This window comes from Andrographis paniculata, unplaced genomic scaffold (assembly GCF_009805555.1).
Source record: "Andrographis paniculata isolate CXL003 unplaced genomic scaffold, ASM980555v1 Contig54END, whole genome shotgun sequence".
In the NCBI taxonomy this organism is placed as follows: domain Eukaryota; kingdom Viridiplantae; phylum Streptophyta; class Magnoliopsida; order Lamiales; family Acanthaceae; genus Andrographis; species Andrographis paniculata.
Window position 1 is genome coordinate 2,766,794 of NW_026137589.1, and position 21,288 is coordinate 2,788,081.

Consider the following 21,288-nt stretch of genomic DNA (forward strand, 5'->3'; position numbering starts at 1 on the left):
CAGTAGCCAAGTAGCTTGCAATCTTCGTCTCTTCTGAACTTAATTCCAAAGTCAAGTGTACTCTTGACATATCTTAGGATTCGTCGGACTGCTTCTATGTGAGACTTCTTTGGATTTTGCATATAGCGACTCATCACACTAACTGCAAAGGAGATGTCTGGCCTTGTTATCGTTAAGTAGATGAGACTGCCCACTAATTGCCGATACATCATGGCATCTTCTAGATCTTTCCCTTCATGTGCACACAATTTGGCATTTTGCTCCATTGGTGTTGAGATTGGCTTGCATTCAAGCATTCCGAATTTTTTCAATAATTCTGTGGAATACTTGTGTTGATGAAGAAATATTCCTTCATGAGTATGATTTACTTCTAAGCCAAGAAAGTGCTTCAGTTGTCCAAGCTCCTTCATTTGAAAACGAACAGAGAGATTTTTTTTGGTTTGTTGTATTTCTTCTTCCCAGTCTCCTGTCATGATCAAGTCATCCACATATACTAGCATAACAGCTAGCTTCTCTTCATTAGTTTTGACAAACAAACTAGGATCTGCACATGTCACTAAATAACCACTATGTGTAAGAAATTCAGCTATCTTACCATACCATGCCCGTGGTGCCTGTTTCAATCCGTAAAGTGCCTTTCGAAGCTTGCAAACATACTCAGGATGGTTGTGGCTATAGAAACCCATCGGTTGTATCATGTAGATATCTCGATCTAACTCCCCGTGCAGAAATGCATTCTTTACGTCCATCTGCCACAAATCCCAATTGTTGCTTGCAGCAAGTGCTAATAAAACTCTCACTGTTGTAAGCTTTGCAACAGGGCTGAATGTTTCTTCATAGTCCAGCCCATACTGTTGAGAGAATCCGCGAGCCACCAGTCGAGCTTTATGTCGCTCTATTGATCCATCTGTGCGGCGCTTTAGTTTGTATACCCATTTGCAAGAAATGGGTTTCACATCTTCTGGCTTTGGCATGAGCTCCCAAGTTTGATTATGCTTCAGCGCGGCAATTTCTTCCTCCATAGCTTTAATCCACTCAGGATTTTTGGATGCTTCTTCAAATGTCTCAGGTTCTTTTGCATCGATTTCTTCCGCTATGGCAGCGTTAACATACTTGGGATTTGGATACATTATTCTAGTCGACCTTCTTAATGGAGTTGGTACTACTTCTTCAGTGGAATCGCTCTCTTCCACTAGTCTTTGATGTACACCAGTCTGCCAAGAATTTTGAACCAAGTCTTTTTCATCACCATTATCGATTTCAGCATCATTTAAGCGCAACTGAATTTGGGGGACTTCAAGTTTCTTCTGCAGAGCATTTGAATCAGGAAGTTCTTCTTTGCTAGAGGACCACCACGAGGAAGTTTCATCAAACACTACATTGCGGGACGTGTAGCACTTATTAGTTGTAGGATCACAGCAACGCCATCCTTTCCTATTGCTGTCATATCCTACAAAGATACATCTTACAGCTTTCTTTTCCATTTTGCTGTGTAGGTGGTTAGGAACAAATACATAGCATACACATCCAAAGACACGAAAATGACCAACTGTAGGTTTCAAATTCCATACTTTCTCAAAAGGTGAGAGAAAACTTAGCCTTTGTTGTGGAAGCCGGTTGATGACAAAGGCTGCTGTATTCATTGCTTCCGCCCAGAAACGTCCAGGGACATTTTTCGCATGAAGCATACTCCGACACACCTCTGCTAGGTGTCTGTTCTTTCTTTCAGATGCTCCATTTTGTTGTGGGGTATTAGCACATGTAAATTGTCGTCGCACTTTGCAACTCCGAAGGAAATCTGAAAATTCATCTGAAGGGTATTCTCCTCCATTGTCGGTACGAAGGCAACGAACACACTTACCAATTTCTCCTTCTGCTGTCCTTTTGAATTCTCTAAATTTTGAAAATGTCTCAGATTTATCTTTCATAAAATAAATCCATACATACCTTGAGAAATCATCAATGAAGGTCACCATGTACTTCATTCCACTAGTTGAGGCCTCCTTGATCGGACCGAAAACATCAGAATGAATCAGCTCTAGTGGCTCATTTGCTCGGGAAGTAGAGTCTCCAAATGGCAGCTGGTGTGCTTTCCCGTACTGACATCCAGCACATACAGTGTCTTTTCTTACTTCAAGCTGTGGAAGCCCCTTTAGCATAGACTTCTTCATCATTATGTCCAGCTTCGAATAACTAACATGACCTAGTCGCATGTGCCACAAGTCTGCCGTTTCATTTTGTCTCGCCTTATCCACATATGCAGCTTCTGCAGACATCACATAGACCGACTCTTTTCTTTGTCCCTTCATCACATGCTCTTTTGGAACTTCAATATGCTGAAATGCCCAAACATCTTGTGGACCAAACAAAACATAGAGGCCAGACGAAGTCAATTGTGCAACAGATAAAAGATTTTTCTTCATACCCGGAACATGAAAAACATTTTGGAGTGGAATCTTGATATCGTCATTTTGAAGGGAAACTACTGTATTACCGATGTGAGCTATCGGCAATTTTGAGTTATTTGCAGTCACCACCACATGGTTTCCTTTGTATTTAGACAGCTTCTTGAATTTCTTCTTGTCACCCGTCATATGGTTTGAACAGCCTGAATCAATGATCCAGTCATCATCACAATCGACTTGACATTTAATATCAGTAGCCGTGAGTGCCAACTCCTCTTTTGCGACAGCAACCATGGCCTCTGCATCCCATTCTTCTTCAGATTTTGAGGTAGCCGCATTACTCTCCACAGTTTTCTTCTTTGACCAACAGTCCTTTGCTATGTGACCCATTTTCCCGCAATTGTAGCATTTTCGGTGCCACTTTTTGTCCATTGTGGGATCCCTTGAACCTCCTTTTAGAAAATGACTTCTTTCGTCTTGGTGATTTCTTGTCTTATCGTCATTCTTCTTGGACCCACGAACATGTTTCTTGGAATTCCATTTTCCTTTCTTAGCATAGAGTGCCTCCTCTTCATTCTTCAGTGAGACTCCTCCCATCTGCTTTGCTAAAGCTTCCTGTCCTGCAAGTAAATTCTCAAACTCAACAAGTGATGGTTGAATTTGCCACCCTTGTATTGCAGCGACAAAGCTCCTATATTCTGACTTCAAACCATGGATGATGATTCGTTTCATCCTGGCTTCACCTATAGGAGCCTGTGGATCCAATTCAGAGATTTCTCGGCATAAAGACTTCACCTTGTGAAAGTATTGTGAGATTGTCATCTCTCGTTGCGCTATCGACAGCAACTCACTCTCTAAAAGTTGAAGTTTTGTATCATTTTTCTTGGAGAACAACTCGGTAAACGTATCCCATACTTCCTTGGGAGTTTTCGATTCCCGTATGTGCTCCAGGATATCCTCTTCGACCGTCGTCTTCAACACGAACATAGCTTTTCCAGCTTTGATCTTCCACTTCCGAAGCACTCCGTTCGCATCTTCAGCTTCTGGTGAAACCACATCGTTTCCATTGACAACTTCCCATAAATCTTGTCCCTGCATATAAGACATAATGCATGTAGACCAAGAGTTATAGTTGTTGTTGTTGAGTTTCTTGACTCCACCGATGACTTGAGGATCACTCATTGTTGCTGTTTACTGCCTTTTGGCTCTGATACCAGACTGTTGAACACACACAGTGTTTTTAATACGAAGATGAATCGAAGAAGGAAGATGATTTTTATTGCTGAAAACTGAAGCCTTTTTATATAGGCTGAGACTTACAACTGGTTCCTTAATACACGCAAAAGAAAATATGAAACAACTGCTTCCTACATAATAGGACTAATAATAGAAAATATAACTGCATTGACTAGGCAATAAAAGAAACCAAAATGTTTTCCTGCATGCTGGTTTGTTATTCAATACTCTCCACCTAAATTCCTGTGTCAAACACAAATATTGTACGGTATTTAAGACGAAGGGAGTATAAAAATTAGGTACGATTATAAATTTGATAATAAAATTAGTTGTTTGACTAATTAGCCATAAAAAAAAAATAATAAAAAAAAAAAAAAGAAAGAGTGAGGTAAGTCATCATCTTGACTAATACACTTAAACAACCAAGTTGGTCGAGAGGTCAATTCAGTTCAATTCTTTTATGCTCGTTAAAAGATCGTTTTCTAAATAATGAGTTAAACATAAGTATAAATTTTAGCTCGTTATATTCACAAATAAATTATAGCTTTATTAGCTCATGTTCAATACCGTTGTTAAATAAAATAATACTCTCTTCGTCCCGTTAAAAGTTATTATTTTTTATTTTTATTTGTTCCAGAACAAGATTTACTATTTCTTAATTTAGTAATTGTACTACTTATCTAACATAATAAATACTTTTTAAACTTACAATATATTACACAAATGCCATTATTTTTATATTACATCTTACTAATATGAACATTTTTATTTTTTTTACTACAATTTAATATAATGCTAATATTAAAAAATATGCGTAAAAAAAATAAATATCACCCTTTTTCAATAGGACAGATAAAGTATTTTGATTGATTTTGACTTCTTACCTGTCGGAGAAATTTGAACTTTTTGGAAGTGTATGATTTATTTATTAATATATATATATATATATATATATTCAAATAACAGTTTGATGAGAGGTTGAGTAATTCATATTTTTATTGTTTACTAAAAGTATAGATTACATAGTAAATAAATTTTAAAATTTCAAAATAAAAATAGAACCTTTTATTAGTTGGTTGCTCAATTAGATAATAGTCCTTTATCTCAAATACTCTACAATATTTCTTTTTTGTATGTCCCAAACATCCTGTAATATTTTTAAAATAAAAAATAATTAATTATATTTAATTTTTACCCCACACATTATCCCCTTACATCATACAAATAAAAAAAGAAAATATATATTTCTCTCTCCATCACATCACCTAATTTCTAAATTATTCTACTTAATGCTACTCATCTAAAAATCCGTGCCAAAAACAAATATTGCACCTTGTTTGAGACCGAAGGAGTATCATTCACACAATTTTCTTTTGATTAATCAATTTAAGAATTTCATTATTATTATTGTTGTTGTTGTTCTTTTTATTATTGTTAATTATTATGGTTCATAGAGGAGATACAATGCACCAATATATAAACCTCTTGTCGTGTCGGCAGGGGAATAACATGAATTGGTGTGTTTGTGAGACTCACCTTAATTATTTAAACTTAGAATTTTCTAAATATTTAATTAATTTGATTGGGTTATGGGACCAGCCATGAGTTGTATAAAATGTCTTTTTCGTTTCAATATTATATCACTGCTTCCGTCCGGTTATAGGAGTCTCATTTACTGTTTGTATGTTGATATCTGAGTATTAATTATTATATCAAAATAGTACAAATTAAGACAAAGTTACAAAAATATCTATAATACTAATAGAAAGATATTTGTACAAAAAATTATACAAATATAAGAATATTTTTTATATTAAGTATAATAACGTAAAAAATAAATATGACCCTTAGAGACAGACGGATGAAGTATCTTTTCATAATTAAATAAATCTCTAAAAGTCTTTATCGATTTTATTTGCCTTCATGATTTCAATAATATTTGTCTATCATAAATGATTCACCTAGTACAACTTGCTTTGTCGAATCTATTTTACAAGCTATTAAATTTGATGATTTACTCAAAATACACTCGAAAAATAGCAGTTGCGATTCCCACGTTATAAATAATAGCAATAATAATAATAATAAAGTAAAGATTTTAAGGATGCATGTTACAATACATGCATCTTCCTATCCAATCTGGTTGTGTGGGGATGACTTGGTATATGTTGAATATTTAAATATTTATTGTAAATTTTGAATTACCAACAATTTTGTATTTTTTATAACAAAAAAATAAATAATTAAAAAAATTTGATACCAAAAACTTTTTATATACCAAAATTTTAATATTTTTAAATTATTTTTTATTGTATACTCCGCCCGTCCCACATGAAGTATCCATTTTTTTTATTTACGATTGTTTTATATAATGTCATTTTTGTTTTTTAAAAATATGATTATATATTTTAATTACATTTAAATATTATAATATATAATTTTTTTAATCTTAATTAAACTATCTAATTATTTTAATTTTAATTTATAATTATTTTTATTATATAATAATTATTTATACTAATAAATTTTTTAATTACTTACTAATTATATTTTATTTAAATTTATATCTTTACCATAACATAGATACCAGGCATGCAAAAAATATACTAATTTACATGATAGAAATAGTACGCCAATTTACATTAATGTAAAAGTAAATTATATACACTTCCTTATATTTTTAAGAAAAATATACAAAATATTTTATATTTTATTTATTATATGAAATCTTTTTTTTTTGTTAATGTAAAAATGATACGAAACATCATTTCTGTTCAACATTCATATTTAGTTATTACGCAGTTTTATACAAATAAAAAAAATAAAATATTTTATTAATTTTTTTGAATAAATAAATGAATAATTGATGAATTATTTATCTTTATAGGTTTTTTTTTAAAAACAATCAATTATTTATTTATTTTATTTCAAAATAATTATTAAATATATTTTTTTTATTTGTATAAAATTTGTATAATTTTAGTCTTTATTTAAAACCAAACATTAGTTTTGGATGAAGAAGATATTTTGTGCAAATTTTACATTTAAAAAAAATAAAATTTCACTTAATAAATAAAGCAAAATTTGTTTATGCATTTTTACTAAAAACATAAGAGAGTCTTATATAATTTACTCTAACGTAAATAATGAATTTGTTTCTTTTGCCACGAAATCCCAAGTTTCTAATCCAAAAAAAATATATTTTTTCTTATTATAAAATATCTCATTTAGTATCAAACTTAAACCAATTTTTTTTTTTTTCAAATCAATAAAAAGAAATATTCCCGATATGATCAATTTTGTTTGCCCCATCCTCTTTTATATGACACCTCACGGTTTTTTAATATTTAACATAAAATATTATTTTTAATACTTTCTCCATCAAAACCAATAAAAAAAAAAAAACATTCCCGATATGATCAGTTTGTTTGCCCCATCCTCTTCTATCCTACATCTCACGAAAGAAAAGAAAATCAATATTTAACATTAAATACTACTTCCGTCCAGCTTTAAAGGTCTCATTTACTTTGTTACGTATTGATTTTTATATATTAATTATTATATCAAAATCGTAGTATAAATTAAGAAAAAATTGTAAAAATACTTTCATCAGTGTCTTATAATACTAATAAAAAGATATTGTACAAAAAAATTATTCAAATATAAGAATATTTTAAATTTTAAGGACAATTACGCAAAAAGTAATTGTGACCCTTAGAGGTGGACGAAGAGAGTATTATTTTTAATACTATTAAATAGGATTCTCTATTTATTTTAGATAAAAAGATGTATACTACCTTCGTCCTATTGAAATATTGTCATTTTTTATTTTTGTATTATTATTTCCTAATTTAGTAATTATACTACCACCCTAACATAATAAATATTTTTCCAACTTCTACTATATTACACAAATGCCATTACTTTTATATTATACAATAGTAATAGGATTATTTTTGTTTTCTTACTACAATTTATTATAATATTAATATTAAAAAATCTACGTGAAAAAATAAATGATTACTTTGCACCAGGATGAAAGAGAATAATTTTTTTTTATGAAAAAAAGAAAAGCAAATTCAATATATATACTCCTCCGTCCCAGGATATAGTATGAATAAAGTATAAATAACTAAAATAACCTTATTAGTACGTGTGATATAAATGTAATAATATTTGTGTAATATATTGTAAGTTGTGAAGGTATTTGTAATGTTAGATAGATAGTAAAATTATTAAAAAAATAAATAAATATTTTTTTATAAAATGGATTAAAATAAAAAAATTAATATTTTGTTATTGAACGGATAAATATATATTTTAAAGCAATTGTAATGGCTCATTGTTGGCAGGTCTCACCATCTGATTCAAGTGACTTTAATATTCAGTACAAAAAAAGCTCCTCTCTCTCTTTTGCGGTTTTGTATTTATTGTTGTTCTTTCTCTTCTTCTTGTCTCTATGCTCTCTTTCTTTCTCTTTCTCACATTTTTCTTTTCATACATATGAAGTCATTAGTAGGAGTGGTCGCGGTTTGGTTATACGCGTGTATCTGCAAATATGCAGATATTTGATATTCGAATCGAACAAATATCCCAAATTGCAAATCATATTCGAACCGAAAATTTTGGTTAATTGAATTTTCGATTAACCAAAAATATTTGTAATATTGCAAATAATTCGAAATTAAAAAAATATATATATTAAAATTCTAATTAAATCAAAATATTTACAAATACTTCAAATATCCGAACCGAAATCGAACCGAAAAAATATCAAAAATAAAAACCAAACTAAATCGAACAAATATCAAATATGCAGTATTTATATTCGAACCGAATTTATTCGATTAACCGAAAATTCGATTCGGTTTACAGTTTGATTAAATTTTTTTGCCCACCATAGTCATTGGGTAAAAATTTATCATTTCACTGTATGTCAATTTTCAGCATTTTGACATGCCATACTTAAAAAGGATTTAGAAGATTTTTTAAAAGAGTAATGACAAAGAAATACTAGCTATATAGTAATCAAATTTAGACGTAATTAGTTCAAAAAAAAGGCTATAAATAGAAGTGATCACAACTTTTATGCAATTGCATTTTTCAAGAATTTTTGTTCCCCACTCTTTCATTGCTTTATTGAATTTCTCATCATAATGTCTGGAAATGGCGTTTCTGCAGTGTCGGTGGAATCAGAATTCACGAACATCAGTCGCAATGATTTCCCTTCTGATTTCATTTTTGGGACTTCAACTTCTGCTTACCAGGTCTGTCTATGTCTATGGCTATGGAGCATCCTTAATTCTCAATCATTCTTCAGACAAGTTCAACAAGGGCTTCCATTTTAATTCATATATTTTCTTACTTTTCAGGTTGAAGGAGCCGCGAGCGAAGGAGGTAGAGGCCCAAGCATTTGGGATGTTTTCGCCTTGCAGACCCCTGGTTCATCTCTCTCTCTCCAATTTTCTGTATCTATCTGTATGTATGTATACTGATTATTTCCTTGAAGGGTTAAAGATAGAATTGTTGATGGATCCAGTGGGGATGTTGCTGCTGATATGTATCACAAATATGAGGTTCTGAAGTTGTCCACTCTCTCTCTCTCTCTCTCTCTATATATATATGTGTATATATATAGATATGTATATAGATATTTTTTCTCTGATAGCGGTGCTGATTACAGGATGACTTTAGGATGATGCAAGCCATGGGTCTGGATTCTTACAGATTTTCAATTTCATGGTCCAGAGTCTTACCTAGTACGTTATTTTTAGTTTATGAGCTACACATGCTCAATCACAATCTTGTTTCTAATCGAAGCTCACATGTTTGTTGGTTGATGTTTATTTGTTAATTAGAGGGAAAAATTAGCCTTGGAATTAACCAGGAAGGAGTCGATTTCTACAATAAAATGATAAACTCCCTCATCGACAAAGGTGTCCAAATTAATGACAAATATCTGTCTCTCTCTCTCCCTCAATCTCTCTCTCTCTCTGCATTCATTTCCATTAAATATGTGCAGGTATCGAACCAATTGTTACTTTGTTTCACTGGGATCTTCCTCAGTTTTTGCAACAAGAGTACGGTGGATTTATGAGTGAAAACATTGTGTAAGTTGTGAACCATTTCTCTTCTTCATTACATCATGAAAACACTTGAAAATGATCAATTTCCCTTTGGCTGGGGGCGAAGTTCCCCTTGGCATGGGTGGGGGGGGGGGGTTGGCTGATAGTTCAAAATATAATTACAGAGAAAATGAATTCTATAGAGAAAGAGAATTAATTCTTTTGTTTGATAAAATAGATAATTCAATTGAGAAATGTAAAAAAAAATACAAATCCTCGTAAATAAAACAAGAGAAATGGAAGTATACTTCCATTTCTCTGTACCAAACGCCCTTTACCCCTAGTTTATTTGAATAAATTTAAAGATATGAAATATGTAATTTGTAACCTAGCCATCTTCAATAAATCTGTCCCCTTTTCACTTAGCCAACAACACCGTTGTTGGTAAACCACGTAAATCTGTATTTTTTATGTGTTTCTATTGTTATTCGATCATTGATCCTAGTCACAATATTCTTGGTTCCTCATTTCAGGAAGGATTATGTAGACTATGCGGAACTTTGCTTTCGGCATTTTGGCGATCGGGTCAAGAAATGGGTAACTTTGAACGAAGCATATATGTTTGCTACCTTTGGATATGTTATTGGGATTTATGCTCCTAGTCGTCCCCAACCTATTTTCCAATATGGCACCAAAGAGGACATTCTAATTCATTCTAATTACATTCAAGAAGTGTACACTGTGGGAAGAAACTTGCTCCTTGCTCATGGAAAGGCAGTTCAATCTTACAGAACCAAATTTCAAGTTAGTATATTAATTTTTTCAATTAACATCATCATATTATTTTTTATTTTTTTTTGGGGGGACTCAAATTATTGGTTAACTATAACAGAAACAGCAAAAAGGTATTATAGGAATGATCATTAGCAGCAACTGGAATGAGCCTTACTCTGATAAACCAGAAGACATTGCAGCTAACCAAAGAGCAACCGACTTCCAAATTGGATGGTGATTAACCTTTAATTTCTCTAATTATAATTAAATACTTTTTTTTTTTAAAAAAAAATCATATTATTAAATTAAATTGATGTAGGTTCTTGGAGCCAGTGTTGGGGGGTCAGTACCCAGCATCAATGTTAGAACTTGTTTCACCTGAAAATTTGAAGCCGTTTACTGAAGAAGAATCGAAGCTGCTCAAAGGCTCCATCGACTTTTTAGGATTAAATTATTACACATCCTACTATGTAGCTGATAATCCACACCCTACAAAGGCAACTCCCTTCGATTTCGATCAGAAAGTCTCGACTTTAAGTAAGTTTTCGACACAATTCTTGCAGACTCTGTTGTTTATTACATTTTAGATATGAATAATTGATCTAAATATTCTGCTCTCAGTTGAAAGAGATGGATGTCAGCAAATTGGTCCATTGGTAAGCTACCAATTAATGGAATAATTAATACTTTGATGAAGATCGATATAATCTTTAATTCTTTATGTCTTGATCTGTGCTTCAGGCTCCAGGTTCGATCTGGCTTTACATAGTCCCATGGGGAATCCGAAAACTGTTGAATTACATGAAGAATAAATATGAAAACTCCACATACAACCTCCCGACTATCTACATTACCGAAAATGGTAATTCTAGCTTTAATAAAATTTATCTGTAACTTCGACTGTGTTTTCATATTTTTGACATTTTTTTTCAGGTGTGACTCAACCGAATGATGGAAGGCTCACTGCAGAGGAGGCGTGCAATGATCCGTGGCGTGAGAATTATTTCCGTGACCATATTCAAAATGTACTCCTAGCAATCAAAGAGTAAGTTATCACTACATATATTCACTCTTTTATCAAGTAATAACAATAGGGCGCGGACCAGGTGTTGATCCAATTAAATCAGCATGGTGCTAATTTGACCGAGTTAGCATATCACATAAAGATATACAACATATATTTTTACATAACACTGCATTTGATGTGTTATAAAATATCATATGCTAAATTATAATATAGCATATGTTATATCATAAATATATCTTTATTTGATATATTGATCTGATCAAATCAGCATACCTGATTCGCAGCCATAACAATATGTCTTGTAAGGGTGACCTAGTAGTACTGTGAGGGGCCATGAGGTCATGGATTCAAAATCCCTCTACGCCAGACTATTATATTCGGCTGAAAATTTATTCAAAGTGCACTAAAAAAAAGTAGCGACTACTGATTCCTACGTCATTAAAAGAACAAAGAAAAAACAACCTTAAGATTGTTTTTCTTTCATGTAGGGATAGAGTCAATGTAAAGGGATATTTCGTATGGTCTTGGTGCGACAACTTCGAATGGAATAGTGGATACACCGTTAGAATGGGCATGGTTTACGTCGACTATTTGGACAACCAAAAACGATACCTTAAACAATCAGCCAAGTGGTATGCCAAATTCTTGACCAAGAATGATCCGCAAGAAAAGACAGCTGCTGTTCGGGGGACACGAACAATGTTATCCGAAGCTGTTCGAATTTGTCTCGAAGGAGTCTGTCGCCGGGTAGGAAAATGTTGCCGAAGCCGCGATCTACTACTGCTCTTCCATCGGCATGATGAAAAGATAATTGAATCTGTTCGTCTCACCCGTAAACCACAAAGCAGAGAGTGTTTGGTTTATCTATCTGTTTGTTTGGTTATTTTTCTAATTTTCAGTGTATGTGTTCATACCTTTTAACCTTAATTTATTTTTAATATTCTTTCCGTCTTAATACAATAGTCTTATTTATTATTTTTTTCGGTCTCAAAACAATAATCTTATTTTCATAAATAACCATATCATCATAAAACTAATTCTATTTTTTCATTTTTATTACACAATTGTCGTTACTTTTTACACTAACACGCTTGCAAGGAGAATATTTTTTACCAACTATCAATATAATATCAATATCCTTAAATTTCGTATCCAATCTAATTAATACTATATTTATGGGACAGTGGGAGTAATAAATATTTCATCCGTTTCTTAAACTATTTAATATTAGTATAACATTAATATATAGTATTTTCTCATCCGGAGGGTCCAATTATCTTTTGCATAATTTTAATTAATATTAAAAATATTTTTGTATTTGTATAATTTTTTTGTTTAAATATCATTATAATAGTATTATAAGAAGTACTTATTTTCTCTTGATTTGTATTACGTTTTTATATAATAATTAATATTCAAATATTAATACACAAAATGTAAATGAGACGAGCCGGACGGAGGGAGTATAAATTAAGATAAAATGACAAACTTAACCTTTATGATATAAAAATAATGACATTTATATAATATATTATAAATTGTAAGAGTTTTTTAACGTGAAAAAATAAATAATTTGTTAAGAAAAAAGAAGTATAAGTTTTGATTAGACATTATTGATTTGGAACTTTTATTTTTATTTTCTAACTAACTCGTGTATTTTTGTATTTACAAAGGATCGTTAAAAAAGGCCATCAATCATTGAATGGAACAAAAAATACAACAATATCAATGTAATAAACAAAAAATCAAATACATTCTTTTGCATTCAAATTAGGTTGGCCATTTTCTAAATTAAACAATTTGAACATAAAGGTTTTAAGTTGAGTGTTGGACCAATTTGGGTTTGTTTACTTTTTGTATTTGGCATCTTCATTTAAATAATAATAGTCCAATACGATGCTCCATAAGATAATAATATGTATTTTTATTAATAATTAATCGGAGGATTAGATAGTAGATATTTTATATATTCCGTTTCAAATTTAGTAGATTTAAATTTGGTCTTATCAATATTTAAATTTAAGTTTATCCAATCTGTTTTATTTTGTGTATCGAGTTTGTTTTATGTTGTCAACTTGAAATGTACCTAAGGTCTAAAAAAATTGAGATTTCGTCATTAATTTTTTTGTTTAGAGTCTTAGTTTCTGTCTGCATTTCGATTTGAATGTTTTGTTTGCTTATTTTTCCATTTGAGAATTTTGTCTCCGTATTTGTCTGCAATCGGTTTGCCATGTTTCTCTATAGTCATATGTCCAATTGCATTGAGAATTTCGTTGTTTCTAATTTTGTTTAGAGTCTCGTTGTTTTCGACTTTATGGAGAGTACTCTCGTCGTTTCCGGCTCCAGTGAAAGTTCTGTCGTTTCTGACTCCGTTGTGAGTCTTATTGTTTTCGACTCTAATTCAGTTAAAAATATTATTTCTAGCTTTGACACGGTGGAACGGCGACAGAAACTGCAAACAAGTAATTATTATTTTTATTTGCGTCTTTTGTGTCTGTATTCAACTTTCTTTTTAAACTCAAATTGGTTTCTGTTCATATTTTAGAAATTCAGTTTTAGATTCAGTATATTTAGATTTGGTCTTATCATATATTAGACTATTTAAATTTATGTCTCAACTTTGTATTGTCTATATATATAGACCTCTTATTTTAACGATCAATACAATGTAATTTTTTTATTTTTTATAAAAAAGAAATTTCACAGTAAATAAATTTAAAAATCCCAAATTAAATAGAACCTATTATTAATTGGCTGCTCTGTTAGATAATACTACCATACACATAAATTTTCTTTTGATTGTTCAATTTAAGAATTTCATAATTATTATTTGCTGTTGTTGTCTAGTGATGGTCCAGAGAAAAAGGTGATGCGACATGAATAATTGGGTGTGTTTGTGAGACCCACTCCGTATTAAAGGGAGAGTTAGAATTTTCTAATATTTAATTTGATTGGGACAAGACACAAGTGTGGTGGAATAAAGAACAAAAGTTATTATTTATTCAATATCATAATTATCAATTTTTGATTTTTTTAAAATAAATTTTTTATCAATTTTGATCCCACTCAAAAAAAAATTTATAAATTTTAATTCAGAGATGGTTGATTGGGACTGAACACGGCCGTTTTGGATTACTCGGAAGAAGGTGACTGGATGTCCCAGGAAGTCAACACGGTCGTGTTGATTACTCTTCACTTCTGAACACGGCCGTATTCCTGCCCGTCTTCTGAACACAGCTATATTTCTGTCATGTTCTCAACACAGTCAGGTCATGTTTATGTTCACTGCTCTGTGCTCAACACAACTATGTTATAGGCCATGTTCACAACCATGTTATCAACACAACCATGTTTTAGGTTATGTTCACGATAATATTTTCAATATAATTATATTGTAGGTCATTTTATTATTATTTTCACTTATTAGTTAAAATTATTTAATATATATATTTATAAGTCATCAAAAATATTTTTTACAATTATTTCATAATATAAAAAATAATCAATTTTTAATATTTTTAAAAAATTACTGCAAAAAAAAATATTGTTGACTGTTGGGACGCCCATTCACCTTTTGAATCCTCCAACACGGTTGTGTTCAATCCAGTCAACTATCTTGGGACTAAAGTAATAAACTTTCATTTGAGTGAGACCAAAATTGATAAGAAAAAATTAAATAAGACCAAAATTGATAATTATGATATTGAATAAGACCAAAATTAATAATTATGATATTGAATAAGACCAAAAATAATTTTTCCTCTCGGATAAAATATGTTTTTTACTTCATCCGTTTCAGCTAATTTATCAATTTTAGCTAGGCACAAAATTTTATATATTATATAATTAATAAGTAATTAAAAAATATATTAGTAAAAATAATTATAAATATTAAATTGTAAAATGTGATTAGAATGTATGATTATATTTTAGAAAAACAATTTATATTGAAAAAATAATCAAATTAAGTAGAAAGTATTCAATTTTGGTGGTATATTTAAATTTTGTAATAATATTTATAATAAATTATATATTTATTGATTTATTATGTTTATTGATAGTTATAGTTAATTAATTATGATAAAATAATTATAATTATTTATATTAAATTTAAATTATTATAATTTTTGTATAAATATTTTTAATAATATTAAAATTTTAATTTTCTAAATTTCAAAATATTTATTGCTCTTCCCGTCCTGTAAAAATTGATATTTTTTTTAATTTTAAATAAAAATTATTAAATCAAAATATATTTAATAAATATAAATTAATTTATCTGTACAATACATATACATCATACACAGACCCATTCAAAACCTCTTAATTTTTATCTCTCTCATAAAAAATTAAATATTTTTATCTTAATTTAAAACTCTATTTTTATATAAAGTTAATAGTATATGTTAATTAATTATAAACAAATTAAATTATTATTTATTTACTTGTACGATAGAAAATTTTATTCTCCATAAAATAATATTCATATTTTATAATTTTAAAATATTTAAATATATATTTTAATTTTTAAATTATATATTAAATTTATTGTATAATTATTATAATAAAAAGTATATTATTATTTACAGTTTACCTTTTTTTTAATTATATACAAAATAATAAAATACATAATTTATTATTATTTATTAATTATTATTTTTTAAATATTTTATCATTAATAAAAAAATTATTTATTTTTAATTAAAATACCTATTTTTTATTTTTATTGCGATAGATTGTAAAAAGAAAAATAGACAACGGCTCTTTTGAATAGTTGTCTAGAGAGGCGCTTTTGCCCCTCTCCACAACATTATTTTATTATTGTTTTTTAAATAAAGATGACTTGTGTTTTAGGGTTTTATGTTTAAATAATGCTAAGGGTAGTTGTTAGTCAATTTTGCTCCAACTACCACCTTTCCATTTATTTATTTATTTATTTATTATTATTATTATTATTATTATTTTGTGTAATTACGTGTGTTTTCGAGTAGACATGAAATTCGACTCGAATTGGATTCATTTATTTTAGATCAAATTCAAATATTCGGATATCGGATCAATATTGTGTATCTTTATCGAGTCCAAGTCGGGTGGATCCAACGGTAGATCCTACTCGAATTCTGATATGGACTCGATTAATTTATTAATAATATTTTATTATATATATAAAGTAATTTATAATATTCCTTTTGTTTGGGCTATGGTGTTCATTTACAGTAGGTAATTTGGAAGGCGTATAGTTACTAAATAATTAAAAATGTATTAGTAAAAATAATTATCATACGATAAAAATAATTATATATTAAGATAATTAATTAATTTAATTAAAATTTAAAAATTTAAAATGAGATTAACAGCATATAATTTTTTTCCAAAATAGAAAATGACAAAATAAATAGAACGAATAGAGTATTATATTTAAAAATATTTTTTAGTTTAATTTATTTATTATTTATTATTATATTATAATATTTTTAAATAAAATACATAAATTTTAATATATGTTGGACCTGTATTTGGATCTAATTTTAAATTAAAATTTAAAAATTGTAAAAGCTTTTTGCGAGTTTGTCGAGTCCATCATGTCTTCTCGGGTCGGATCTGTATGATTGAGTCCAAATATAACCCAGTCCAATTCGAATCTCGAGTTTAATAATGTATATTTAGATCGGTCTCGGGTTTGACCGAACTCGACCCATTATCATCCCTAATTAAAATCGATAATTTTATGTATCCAATCTAATTTTATATTTAATTTTAATCATTTTACTAATTAAAGATAATTATTCTCACCCATAATTTATCATGGTCTTCCGTTTCTTGACGTGAAACATATGAATTGAAAGTGTAGTGCGCCAAAAATAAAATAAAATAAAATCGTGTTGCGCTATTAATTAAGAGATATATACTTTCTCCGTCCTTTAATAATTTATTCATTTTTTTTTATTTTGATCGTCCCATAACAAAATATCTATTTTTTTTAGTAATTGTACTATCTACCTAACGTTACAAATATGTCATACAATACTAATATGGTTAATTTAGTCTTTTTACTTTTATTTCTACTTTATCCTAATATAATACTAATATTTCTAAAACTCTGTGTAAAAAACAAATGGATATATAGATATGGGAAGGTGGAAGTATATTTTATTCCTTCCTCAAATTCAATTTCTGCTTTTTTTTTTTCTATCCCATTCCTCTAGTAAATTTATCATATTATTATATTTAAAAAAATAAAAAAATAAATATTTATTTATTACTCTTTATTTAATAATTACTTATCACAAATATCATTAATTTTATTATATTTTTTAATTATTAATTAAATTTTAAAAAATACATTTAACTTTTTTCTTTTTTTTTTCTTATTTTTTTAATTAAATATTTATTTTTTTAATGTCATGCATAGCGCAAAAAAACTAAATATGACCGGACAAAAAAAAAGAATACAATATACTTGCGTGTGCAAACGCAAGAAAGAAAGGGTGAAAATGAGTGAGTGTCCGAATACAAAATATATGTATATATATATATATATATCTATATAGATATCAAAATTAAAACTATTCGAGATGGTCTGTTGGTGTAAGAATAAACTTATATTAAAATTATTGTTCCAACTTTTAGAAGTAAAACATTTTTTTTTTCTATTCTTATAATTATATAAATTGTCTAAAAATTTTGTTCAGTTTCTATTTTCTTACTCCCTCCGTCCTATGTAATATGGGTGTATTACAGTAGACATGAAAATTTAGGTAAAGTATAATTAATAAGTAATTAAAAAGTGTATTAGTAAAAATAATTATTATTTAGTAAAAATAATTATAGATTAAGATTAAGATAAATAAATAGTTTAATTAAAATTAAGAAAATTATAAAATTTAAAATTTTAAAATGCGATTAAAGTGCATAATTATATTTCCAAAAATAAAAATGACAAGTTATGTGAGACGGACGAAAATAGAAAATAGGAACAAATTATGTGGGACGGAGGGAGTATAATTTTAACATTGCATGCTACAATCGATGCACCTTCCTATCAATCATTTGCGCTTTGTTTACATAATATACTTTCATTCATTTGATATTATTCATTTTTAAAAAAATATCACATCAAATATGTTTTTTCTCTCATAAAATATCAAATTAAATATTAATTTTTTTATTTTTTCCGAACTTCCAAATTTCCAAAAATCCATGTCTAAACAAACCCCAAGTTTCTTATATTACTACCCACTAAAAAAAAATAAAAAAAAAATAGTGGTAGTTTAAAAAGTTTTGATATTTTTGCTATTTTATTTTATATATAACGTAATTGCATATTAATAGTATATTTGTAATTTAACTATAAATTAAAGATTTTTTTTTATTAGCATATAATTAATTTTTAATAAAAAATATGAATGTGATACTTTAAGATGAGATATGCGAAAATAGTACAAGAATACTTTAAATTAGGATAAAGGGAATATATATTATCAGGTAGAGTAACATTATTAAATGATGTAAATAACCAACACGTCCCCTCATGTGTAAGGAAATATCACTATACAAAACTTGATTCGAACACAAGATTCTTAATTTTGATACCATGTTATATAATATAAATTACGGTCTCACTTAAAAATTTAAATATCATATTAGATGATATAAATGATCGTCTCATCTAAAAATTTAAATTTTTAAAATTTACATATAATTAATTAATTTATGTACAAAATGGAAGTAAACCAACATAATCATTTGTATTTATGAAATGAATGAAATTAACTCACAACAATAGACTAATTCAAATATATATATATATATATATATATTTTTATAAAGATCTGGATTGAAGATCGTTACTACTATTTACATATTGGAATTTTAAAGTCAACATATTCTGCTTTCAGTTATTATTATTATTATTATTATTATTATTATTCAAGTAAATATTATGGTTGTTTGGAGAATGAATAACGTGCACGCAACACGAAATGCACCTAATTATTCAAGGGAGACTTGGACTAAAATCCCTGTCAGTGTATTTTGCTTGCAATTCAGTCCCCATTGTAAATTAATTGATCTGCAGTCCCTACTTTATTGATTAGATATGTTATAACTCCCTTCTTGTATTTTCTACTCAATCACCATTGTATATGCAACATGTACTTACGATTGATTAATAAATACTCCCAATTTTATAATATATACCTACATTACCTCCCGCTCTACCCCCAGTATATGATTAGATAATTCCATTTAAATACTGCGTACCTTATTTTGTGATTTTTTTTAAAAAAAAATCACAGAAAATATGCACGATATAGAAACTGAAACATTCCCTAACTCCCCTCACTCACTCTCCGTTCAAGCCCTAGTTCTTCGAGAAGGAAATCGTCCCTCGCGAACTCGACGATCAGCAGTAAGACATTTTGTTCAGCGAAATGGTGAGAAAAACCGCGAATCCGCCGCGATCCCCCACGAGGAGTTCAAAAAAGTAAGTGTCTGGTCGAAACCCTTTTCGTTTTATGATTTTGTTGACAATCGAATTTTATATCGTAGTTTACTCGATTGTTTGGGGTAGAAGCCTTGGTCCCGTGTTTGTATGCCTCGGTTTAGTGATGAGGAGCCCTGGGTGTTCGGTGTTGTGTTAGTTCAACGGGTGGTTTGAAATTGTTCGAATTTTTGGCCAGGAAACCCGGTTCGGCCGATTTTGGGTGATTTTATCTGTTTTTATCTTTGATTTTGTTAATTTTGGAGATGTATATTTTGTTTAGTTACTCGAAGTTGCATATTTTAGGTTTTTTGGTGGATTGTTCGGTAAATAGTCATATTTGTGGGTTGATAAATGCGGTAATATTAGGCACCAGGAGTTTCATTTGTTTGGTCTAATTTGCCAATTAATATACCTGAACGGCACTGTTGTATACTCGGAATGCGTTTTTACTCCTGCTAAATTGTGAAAAACTTTTAACTAAATTAGAGATTTGGGTAACGTGGACTTATGGTTTTTACTTACAGGCCAGGCAAGGAGCACAAATCGGTGATCAGCCGATTTGCATTACCTTTTTTTCATAATGAGCTGGCCAAACTGAAGCAACACATGAGAGACCAACACATCGCAGCTATAAACATGACACCATTCGGGCATTTTCTGGATTGCCCGAAAATGAAGTTTCCATGGCACCGACTTGTTGCCCTCGTCAATAGCTTCAGTTCGGAATCTATGTCCTTCAAGATTGGAAGTGACATTGAGCTTCCGTTTGAAGTTGAAGAATATTCTGTAGTCATAGGACTACACGCGAAAGGAGTCTACGTGACCGAAAATACATCGGTCGAAAGCGAATGGTTTGTTCGAATTTTTGGGAGCAAGCCACGTTCTGTAACCCGCGGGCAGGTGTTGCAGAAGCTGCGTGAGGCTCTGTTGCAGGGGCTGGAGCCTCTTTCTGTTGCGGATGTTGCTCGTCTTTTTATTATGTTTGTTTTTGCAAATATTTTATTTTGTTCTGCGAATTATTCTGTACCCCTTTTTTTGTTACCGTATGTGGAAGACCTGAGTGCGATTGGTGACTACGCGTGGGGACCCGCGAGTCACCGTTATCTGTTGAAGTCTATAAGCGACTTCAAGTCCGGGAAAAAATATTTGACAGGCTGCACCGCGGGTTTGTTGGTAAGCAATGTAATATCGGATTTGTTAATTTTTTCTACTTATTTTGGTATATTGCACAATATGTATTATTGTTGGCAGTAATGTCTATTACAATATGTGCAGGCCTGGTTCAATGAGAGGGTC

General features: G+C 29.7%; 1 protein-coding gene across 2 annotated transcripts; it reads left to right on the forward strand.

The window, feature by feature from the left end:
* The first annotated feature begins 8,706 nt into the window (after positions 1 to 8,706).
* Positions 8,707 to 12,482, forward strand: LOC127255551 (beta-glucosidase 13-like). 2 transcript variants are annotated; one of them, XM_051281128.1, is made up of 13 exons: positions 8,707 to 8,908; positions 9,014 to 9,083; positions 9,159 to 9,217; positions 9,325 to 9,400; positions 9,500 to 9,577; positions 9,664 to 9,751; positions 10,240 to 10,510; positions 10,599 to 10,714; positions 10,800 to 11,017; positions 11,102 to 11,136; positions 11,222 to 11,342; positions 11,414 to 11,525; positions 11,996 to 12,482. In XM_051281128.1, the coding sequence occupies exons 1-13, from the start codon at positions 8,798 to 8,800 to the stop codon at positions 12,426 to 12,428; spliced, it is 1,788 nt and encodes a 595-aa protein (XP_051137085.1). In that variant the 5' UTR covers positions 8,707 to 8,797; the 3' UTR covers positions 12,429 to 12,482. The 2 variants fall into 2 exon arrangements, with proteins under 2 accessions (XP_051137085.1, XP_051137086.1); XM_051281129.1 differs by having other exon boundaries at positions 8,851 to 8,908; positions 9,151 to 9,217.
* Positions 12,483 to 21,288: the final 8,806 nt, after the last annotated feature.

Coding starts and splice junctions, on each gene's coding strand:
- LOC127255551 (XM_051281128.1), top strand. CDS start 8,798: ATGTCTGGAAATGGCGTTTCTGCAGTGTCGGTGGAATCAGAATTCACG. Junction 8,909..9,013: donor CTTCAACTTCTGCTTACCAG/GTCTGTCTATGT, acceptor CTTACTTTTCAG/GTTGAAGGAGCCGCGAGCGA. Junction 11,137..11,221: donor GTCAGCAAATTGGTCCATTG/GTAAGCTACCAA, acceptor TCTGTGCTTCAG/GCTCCAGGTTCGATCTGGCT.